This window comes from Camelina sativa, chromosome 17 (assembly GCF_000633955.1).
Source record: "Camelina sativa cultivar DH55 chromosome 17, Cs, whole genome shotgun sequence".
In the NCBI taxonomy this organism is placed as follows: domain Eukaryota; kingdom Viridiplantae; phylum Streptophyta; class Magnoliopsida; order Brassicales; family Brassicaceae; genus Camelina; species Camelina sativa.
The window spans coordinates 4817219-4826762 of NC_025701.1; the positions used below are offsets into that span (position 1 = coordinate 4817219).

The following is a 9544-nucleotide window of genomic DNA, read 5'->3' on the forward strand; positions in this document are numbered from 1 at the left end:
GATGAAGGCGGTGGCCTCGACGTACCATCAATGCGTCAAATTTCCGACCCCACAAGGAGTCCAGGAGGTTCTAGGAAGCCAAAGGATGGCCAGGAGCTGTTACCTCGCAAGTCACAAGCTCCTGATCCAATAGCAACCACAGCTCGAGGTCTCGAAGAATCCAGTTCGGAAGCAGCTAAAAGGTGACCTCACTGAGTCCATTTTCATCAATGACAAGTTCCCGGATCAGGAAATCAAGATCGGAGTAGGATTGGATAGCGAGCTCCGCGCCAGTCTGATAACCTTCCTAAAAGAAAGAATGGCCACCTTCGCGTGGTCCGTAGACGAGATGCTCGGCATTAGTCCAGAAGTTATCTCCCACGAGCTGAATGTGGACCCTACTTTCCGACCTGTAAAGCAGAAACGAAGGAAGCTAGGCCGTGAGCGAGCTGACATCGTTAACAAAGAGGTTGAACGCTTACTGAAGGCAGGACAGATACGCGAAGTAAAATACCCTGAGTGGCTCGCAAACACAGTGGTAGTCAAAAAGAAGAATGGAAAGTCACGAGTCTGCGTTGATTTTACCGACCTGAATAAGGCGTGCCCCAAAGACAGCTTTCCACTTCCGTATATCGACCGGTTTATTGAGTCCACTTCGGGTCACGAGCTGATGTCTTTCATGGATGCTTTCTCTGGCTACAACCAAATCCTTATGAACCCGGACGACCAGGAAAAGACTGTGTTCATTACGGACCGCGGAATCTACTGCTACAAGGTGATGCCTTTTGGATTAAAAATGCGGGAGCAACTTACCAGAGGCTGGTAAATCGAATGTTTGAGCATCAACTCGGGAAGACCATGGAAGTCTACATCGATGATATGCTGGTGAAATCAATGGAAGCCAGCTCGCATCTCGCTGATCTGACAGTCTGCTTCGACATCCTGAAGCTTAACCCCACGAAGTGCACCTTTGCGGTCCCATCAGGGGAATTTCTGGGGTATATCGTCACAGAAAGAGGAATTGAAGCAAACCCGAGGCAGATTAACGCTTTCCTGTCTATGAGTTCTCCTAGGACCTTGCGCGAAGTGCAACGCCTTAACGGACGGATCGCAGCTCTCAACCGCTTCATTTCCCGGTCTACGGACAAGTGCCTCCCTTTTTACCAGCTGTTACGGAAAGGGGGAAAAAACTTCTTATGGGACGCAAAGTGCGAAGAAGCGTTCGCTCAGCTCAAAGCCTATCTGTCCGAACCACCGGTATTGGCTAAGCCCAAGTTCGGTGAGCCGCTCTTTCTTTACGTAGCCGTTTCGGACAGTGCAGTCAGCGGACTCTTGGTTCGTGAGGAAAGGGGGGAGCAGCGACCAATTTTCTATATCAGCAAGTCATTTACTGGGGTGCAGTCCAGGTACCCTATGATGGAGAAATTGGCCCTAGCAGTGGTCACTTCGGCAAGAAAGCTGCGGCCTTACTTCCAGTCCCATACAATCATTATCCTGACAACGCAGCCACTTCGGACGGTATTACATAGTCCGAGCCAATCTGGACGGCTAGCTAAATAGTCTGTCGAGTTGAGCGAATATGACATCGAGTTCCGGACTCGAACCTGTGCAAAGTCACAAGTGCTGGCTGATTTCTTGATCGAACTCCCACTAGCCTCTTCGGCTAGCGACAACGTCGAAGCTCCATGGACGTTGTATGTTGATGGTGCTTCTTCCAAATCGGGGGCAGGAGTTGGGGTCCGCCTCACTTCTCCTACAGGCGAAGTGATCGAGCAATCGTTTCGCTTGGCTTTTAGTGCGTCCAACAACGAAGCCGAGTATGAATCTTTCCTTGCCGGCTTACGCCTCACAGTGGGGATTGGTGTCCGAAAACTTCGAGCTTTTTGCGATTCGCAGCTGGTCACCAACCAGTTTTTGGGGGAGTACGAAACAAAGGATGGCCGTATGGAGGCTTATCTGTCCACAGCTCGGGAGTTAGTCGCCAAGTTCGAGGAGTTCGAAATCACTAAGATTCCACGAAGTGAGAACTCCGCTGCGGACGCCTTAGCATCTCTGGCATCCACTTCGGATCCTGCGACGACAAGGATCATCCCCGTCGAAGTCATCCAGTTTCCAAGCATCCGGCTGGAGAGCACACACGTCGTCACCCGAGCAATGAAAAAAGCGTTGGCCGCTGAGGAAGCAGCTCGTAAGACGGCTGCAGACTCTTTACCCTCGGAGGATCCGGACCCTGTCTTGTCTACTCCAGTGGAAGTTCACCCACCTGTAGCCGAGCTCGGCGCGAATTCAACTCCGGAGTCATCGAGCTCACCAGCTGACAATCAAGCTGTTATCCCACATGTCACTTCGAGCGGCACGAGTTCTAACAGCTGGGGGCAGATGACTGGCGGAGCCCGATCTGGGCTTACTTGGAAAAAGGGGAACTCCCAGCCGACAAGTGGGCAGCTAGGAAACTTAAGGTCATCAGTGCGCGGTACTGCGTTCACAACGGAATACTTCTACGCCGAAGTGTAGCTGGTCCTTATCTAACTTGCGTGGCTGGTAGAGAGCCCGCGATGCTAATGCGAGCTGTTCACGACGGTCCCAATGGGAATCATTCCGGAGGTCGGACTCTGGCTTTCAAAATCAAACGGCAAGGTTACTTCTGGCCTACCATGATCACGGACTGCGAAAAATATTCTCGAACTTGTGAGAAGTGTCAGAAGCACGCCCCGTCAATTCATCAACCTACCGAGCTCCTGTCTTCGGTGTCCGCACCTTACCCATCCATGAGGTGGTCTATGGATATCATCGGTCCATTACATCGAGGACCAGGAGGAGTCCAGTACGTGCTCGCTCTTACCGACTATTTCTCCAAGTGGGTAGAAGCGGCAGCCTATGCGAAAGTAACAAGTGACGAAGTGGAACAGTTCGTGCTTAAGAGCATAATCTACCGCTACGGTGTCCCATGTGAAATCATCACGGAAAATGGCTCACAGTTCATCTCCTCGAAGTTCGAGGAGTTCTGCGGGAAGTGGAAAATTCGACTTAATAAGTCAACTCCTTGTTACCCGCAAGGTAATGGGCAAGCCGAGGCGATGAATAAGGTCATACTTGCCAACTTGAAGAAACGGCTCGATGCTCGTAAGGGGCGTTGGCCGGACGAACTTCAGGGCGTCCTTTGGGCGATCCGAACAACACCTCGGCGGGCCACTAATGAGACACCTTTTTCCCTGGTTTACGGAGTTGATGCCGTAGTCCCAGCAGATATAGAAGTACTCGGAGTCCGTACTTCGCTAAATCCACCTCGACCTGAAGAGAATGAGGAATTCCTACAGGATACTCTCGATACAATCAACGAGCGTCGGGATCAGGCCTTGGTTCGGATCTAGAATTACCAGAACGCAGTAGCTCGGTACTATAACTCCAAAATCCGAGGTAGACCCTTAGCAGTTGGCGACCTAGTCCTCCGGAAAGTCTACGAGAATACCGAGGAGCTCAATGCAGGAAAGCTGGGAATTAACTGGGAAGGACCATACAAAATTACTCGCGAAGTCCGAAATGGAGTCTATCAGCTCGAGGATTCAGAAGGGAAGCCAGTCCCGAGGTCTTGGAATTCTTTACACCTTAAACTCTTTCACAGCTAATTTATTTGTATCGAACTACGATTTGGCTTGATCCCGATAAGGGTACGTAGGCAGCCCACTTCGGGTCCAGCTATCCATATTAATAAAATTTAAAGTTTTCTTAAACTTTTTTATTAATAATGGTTCGTTAAAAAAGAAAGCCGAAGTCTGACTTCGCATCTATCATATTAAGCCGAAGTCCAACTTCGCAAGCCTAAAACCGAAGTTCTCACTTCGTACTCAGCTTTACTTTAAAGCTAAATATTGCGAAAACTCTAAACCAAAGTCCTCACTTCGTCTTCCGCTTTACTTAAAGCCAAAGCTCAGTTTTGCAAAATTCTTATCTAAACCGAAGTAATCACTTCGTACCCAGCTCTACTTATAAAAGTTGGGATGTCATTTTTTCGAACTATTTAACCGAAGTTCTCACTTCGCGTTCATTTCTGCTCGTACCATCTTTTCAAACAAAAGATTATGGAAATTTAGTTCACATTAAACAAAAGATGACACAACAAAAAAACAAATAGTTCATACGGAGCGGTCACCATGACCAAAACACTCCGAAGCAAGTCTAAAAATAAGTACTACAAAACAGGGGGGCAACTCGTGCCAAGACAACCCCAGAATAGGAACTATTGATTTGGAGGGGCAGGATCAGACGCCGCCTCGGAAAGGGCCAAGCCCATCTCCGCTAGCTCCCCTTCCGACCTGGTGGTCGCCAGATAGTCGTCCATCCCCTGATTCGAGAGTTGCCCGAGGTTAGTGCCGGACTCATCGATTGTGACGCTAAGCGGGTGCTCGTTGCATAAGAGATCGGGCGTATCCGCCAAAAGGTTTGAGAATGCAGCGAGGTCGAGTTCACGGGGAGTTACCTTAGAAACATTCTCGTCAGCTTCGACCAGCATCCGGAGTCCGAGCTCGGCCTCCATATCTTGGATCTCGCCCCTAGAGATCTCTTCGACCAGCATCCGGTTAGCCCTGATCTCGGCAGCTCGGATCTGAAGCGGGGCTAGCTTCTCCCTCTCTTCGAAGGTGACCTTCACCTCCTCGACCAGAGGACGGAGAGTCTGCCTCATTGCCTGCCTGTCCTCCCTTCGCACCCTCTCAATCTCGCAGCTGTTGCCAGCCTCGAGTAGCTGATTACGGAGTTCGATCTCGTGCAACCTACTCCTTGCTGCCTTCGCATCCTCTGCGGCCTCGTAGTAAAGGTCCCCCGCCTTCTTTAGCTTGTCTCGAAGGTCCTCGTTGGCAATTCCGAGGTCGAGCACCTGTACCTCGGCTCTCTTCATCCGAGCCCGGATTTGTTCGGCTTTCTCCATGGTAGCAGCGTTCTCGGCCTCTAGTCTGGCATACTCCTTCACCTGGGCTTCCAGGTCAGCAATCTTTTCCCGGAGAAGGCCCACCTAGGAAGATGAAGGAGAGGCAAAGAGCTGATCTTCATAAGACGCTACCGAGGAGTTGAACTCGATCATTAGCTGGGAAATCGCAGTTCGTTAAAAACGGCGAAGGTGGTAAATAATTAAAAAAAAAAAAAAGCTGAGGAAGCATGTGTCACTAACCTCGCCAATCTTGTCCGCGAAGCGGAGGAAGTTCGAACGGTTGAGTTCGGACATGTCCGCAAACGCCGGAACCCGAACTCCTGGCCGAGTGTAACTCCTCATCAGATCAGCTGGGGACGCAGGGGGAACTGAAATGGACGAACGATGTCATTCTACTTGGTCCCCGAGACCCAACAAACAAAAAACCTCGAGTTATCATTACCTCGGGGGGAGGAACGACGTTCCTTTGAAGGCGGCCTGCCAGAGGAATCCCCGGACTCCTTAGATCTCCTCTCTGAGGAAGGACCCCTATCTTTCGAGCTGGACTTACTTCGCTCGTCTCCTGACGAACCAGTCCAAGCTCGGCTCTTCTCGCGAAGAGGCGAGGAAGTCTCAGGTTCCTTCCTCTTTTTGGATGAGTCCGCCCGCTGGGAACTGACCTCGGCGGGGGGAGTTATAACCTCCCGCGGCTCGTCACTGGAATCAGCTACAACAATTACGGCAGGCTCGGACGAACTGGGCAGAGGTTCGGAGGCCCCCGCAGGCAGCTCGGAAGAACCAGTAGGGGGCGAGCTTTGCCCTCAGCGAGCGCTGCCGCCATGTTCAACTTCGCCTCCTTCTTGGCTATTCGGCAAGCCCGTTCCTCTCTGTAATTCATCTCCGAAACGCTTATGGGGTCGGAGCAAACGAGGGAACGACTCCTGAGCCGCGCTGTGGATTCTCTAATCCTTTCGCACGAAAAGGAGTCCCAGGCGATCTGACCCTGGCTGCAAAACCTCGAGAAGAACTCAACAAATGTAGGGCAAAGCAATCCGCGCTCGAAGTGATCTGGGACAAGAACGACAAGGAGTAAGTAACAGAAAGGAAAATAGTATATTAAGGACACCTGGCTAAGAGCACCGTTCTACCAATTTTCGAAGTCCACCTTAATATGTGTGAACTTGCGAGGTGGCCGAAGGTGAGCTCGTTGACCGGGAAGAAAAAATACGACTTCCGCCACTTCTCATCCTTCTCGGGAAGGTCGTCAAAGACCTTCAGTCCGGAAAGCGGACTTACATAGAGCGTTCCCTTGGTCCGACCAGTCTTCACCGTGTACACTTGAAGAAAGTCGGCTAGGGATAGTTTGTAGTCGAACTCCTCCCCCAGAGTTTGAAGACACATGACGCTTCGGACGAAGTTCGGGCACATCTGGGGGAGAGCGAAGCCCAGTTCGAACATCATCTTCACGATAAGTTCGGGGAGAGGAAACGACAGACCGCACGCAGAGAAGAATATCTCAAACGCGCAGCAATACCCTGGGGGAGGATTTTTCGGTGATTCGTGAGCCCCCGGGAATTTAATTTCAATCTCCGGTGGAATCCCAGTGGACCCTCTAAACTCGGCTATATTCTCCGCCGAGAGAATTAACGGTGGGTGAGGGCCGTAAACGCCCGTAATCAGGGGTTTCGCGGTTTTACCCGACGAAGATTTCGGAGGAGACATACTCTTCGAGCGATTAGTGTGAGAAGAAAAAGGAAGTTGAAGAACTTTCCGGCGAAAGTAAAGAAGTTCACAGGGAAAAGAGAGAGAGTCTAAGAACAGAAAAGCACGATTGAAAAATAAGGGTGAGAGAGAAGTCGAGTTTACCTTTATACACGGAACAAGGAAGCAGTGATTACCTGGGGAAGTGAAAGGTCTCACACCGTTCTCTTTCTCTCTTATAACCAACACGCCACCTAGTGGGCCCCGAGGCTTGTTCGGGAAGGCAAATCCCATCATTATCACGATCAAATCGTGGGGATATGGGGAATATTCAGTTTCCCGAAGTTGATCGCTTGAAGGTTAAAAGTCTCCCGAACTGTTCAGCTCGGGAGACTTGGGGGGCAACTGTTGTACCCACGATCTGTCATCTCGGGCAATAGGCAAGAGGGCCTAGGTCGGGCTTGCCTAATGGGCCAAGAGGGTATTATTGATCGGCCCATCAGGCCTGGAGAAAGGAAGGGAGCGCGGAGATGTTTCGTGCTCGTCAGCTCGCAGCTCGGGCCCGGTCAAAGATTCCCGCATTCAAGAGGATTAATTAGGCTGCGCGGATCGCGTCCTATTAATTCTGCATTAATTGGGTAATAAATGGGTCGATATAAATATGTAAGGGGGGTGTCACTTGTAAAGGATCCAAGAATATTTTCCGGAAAATAGCAATACAAATTCAAACTTTCAAACTCTTTCAATTCAGTTCAGAACTGTTTTACGGCGATAAGCTCCTCCACATTTAAATCACTTCGGAAGGAGAAGCTCATTCTCAGTTCTCACATGGTGGACAACAAAATGAGTAAACAACTAAAATTGGTCTATCTAGTCTTTTCTAGTAATACATAATATAAGTGGACAACAGAATGGATAGACAACTAAATTGGTCTATCAAGGCTCTTCAAGTCTAACACATTATTGGTAGACAATATGATGTGCCTTATGACTAGACGGACATGTTTGGTGGACAACAAGATGAGTAAATAACAAAATATGGTCTATCTAGGCTCTTCTAGGCATACACGATATGTGTAGACAATAGAATGGGTCGTGGTGATAGACAATATTAGTGGAAAACGTTTTTTTTGGTTGACGTTTAATTCGAGTAAATACGGATGGACATCGCAATTATGCTTCGTCTACCCTAACAGTTTTCCAACATAACAACCATCAAAAACCAAATAACGCAGAGGACAAGTGATGGTGGATGGACAACAGATTTACCTCTGTCCAGCGGCGTTCGTAAGATCTCCCTTAATAATATCGACATCTAGTAAGTCCAAGTCATGACTGAAACAATAAAAGTTAGGGTAAATAGAAGAAAACAAGAGGAAAAAACGATTAAGATCAGTTTCAGTTAAAATCATACCAAGCGTCGGGTGGCTGCAGATCGGAACGCAATTCTGGAACTCCCCCCCCTCGCGGTGGCTGAAGGCAAAGGAGGAGCATTGGCCCGACAAAGGGTCTGGATAATGAAATTCATCACTTCCAGTCGAGATCTCTGATTTTGTGAGAAGAGAACGAGGAGGACTTGTCGAGATCTCTGATTTTGTGAGAAGAAAACGAAGAGAACGAGGAAGACCAGTCGAGATCTCTTTATTTTTCTTCACTATTAAATTTCGAGAATATTGGATAGAAAGAATGGAGAAGGGCATAATAGTATTATCACAATCTCTTTGTGGCAGGCGGGAGAAGAGAAATGGGTAAGTGGCATTGGAGAGAAACAATGTTACTGTTCATGGCATTATTCGCAATATTCTCAAATCCTAACTTTTTATGAATGTCATCCTGAATTTTAAGAAATATTTCCTGAATTTCGTGTATTTCTTCCTAAATTATCAAGGAGTGTTGGGTGCTCATTTTTCAAGTTGCATGATCAATAGAAGGATTCTACCAAGACTCGAGTTGCATCTGCACAAAGACAAATGAAATCCATATACCAGAAAATAGATTCAGGAAGGTTCACATCATGTTTTTTTGTTCTCCTTCTTCTGAATCACTTATACTCTTTTCATCTTCATTGACCCCAAATAGCTTTGTACACATATTGTAGTCTCTAATTTCACCAGCAAAAATCTCATTAGAGTATCAAAAAGATAAATTCTGCAACAAGAAACAAAAGCTCCAATCAAAATCTAACTGCTTTCCTTCTACTCTTCAACAGATCCTCATGTATTTGTCTTTGTTTCTCAATCAAATATGATTGTCTTTTGTACCCAGAACAATCACGTTTAATCACAATTAATTATTGTTCAGCTCTTTCTAATATGACCACCACTGGAGTTATCTTCTTCTTCTTCCTAATATACCGTTTCTTCCTTCTCTTCTTCTGTAACCTCAGATTCGACTTCAAATTTTCCATTAGAGATGCATGAAGATATTCTTTTCTCTTATTTCTCAGTTTTCTCTCTCAACCGATCTCTTATCTTATCTTCGATTCAGATCTGATTGGTTCATCAGTGGAACACCATCATCGGTTAGGTTTGGAATCAGAGAAAAGGAAGAGTGAGAGAGAACATGCGGTAGATGCAATGTCACTTCGACACTGTTTTAATTTTATTAATATTTTTTAATAAGATATAATTTTGTGCTAGTTTTGGAACATTTAAAAATATGTGCTAATTGTGGAAGAAAAATTTAAAATAGTGTTATTTTTGTCAATTGCCCTAATATAAATTATTTAATAATATAGATGGTAAAATATGATATAATTGCATAAATTATGAACTTTCCATCATCAGCAAAATATGATGTATTTCAATAATAATTCTATTTTCATAACTGTTAGAATTATAAATTTACACCCTTCATATTTTATATGAATTTCAATTGATTTGATAATTTTTAACCATTTTATTGTTTTTATACTTATAAATCTATCAAGCCCGTTGTCAAAAAAAAAAAAAAAAAAAAAAA

The 9544-nt window shown here is 46.8% G+C and overlaps 1 protein-coding gene across 1 annotated transcript; it reads right to left on the reverse strand.

Annotated features, from left to right (window-relative positions):
* LOC109129864 (uncharacterized protein At3g60930, chloroplastic-like) lies at window positions 4217–6880 on the reverse strand. Its single transcript, XM_019238842.1, has 6 exons — window positions 6781–6880; window positions 6064–6693; window positions 5702–5950; window positions 5346–5609; window positions 5144–5271; window positions 4217–4987 (listed from the first exon to the last, which is right to left on the reverse strand). The coding sequence occupies exons 1-6, from the start codon at window positions 6878–6880 to the stop codon at window positions 4217–4219; spliced, it is 2142 nt and encodes a 713-aa protein (XP_019094387.1).

Bases quoted from the DNA above. Each gene is read 5' to 3' on its own strand.
- LOC109129864 (XM_019238842.1), bottom strand. From the start codon at position 6,880: ATGATGGGATTTGCCTTCCCGAACAAGCCTCGGGGCCCACTAGGTGGC. The intron at 6,694-6,780 runs GTAATCACTGCT...TTCTGTTCTTAG, and splicing joins GAGACCTTTCACTTCCCCAG to ACTCTCTCTCTTTTCCCTGT. The intron at 5,951-6,063 runs GTTCACACATAT...TTCTTGTCCCAG, and splicing joins CACCTTCGGCCACCTCGCAA to ATCACTTCGAGCGCGGATTG.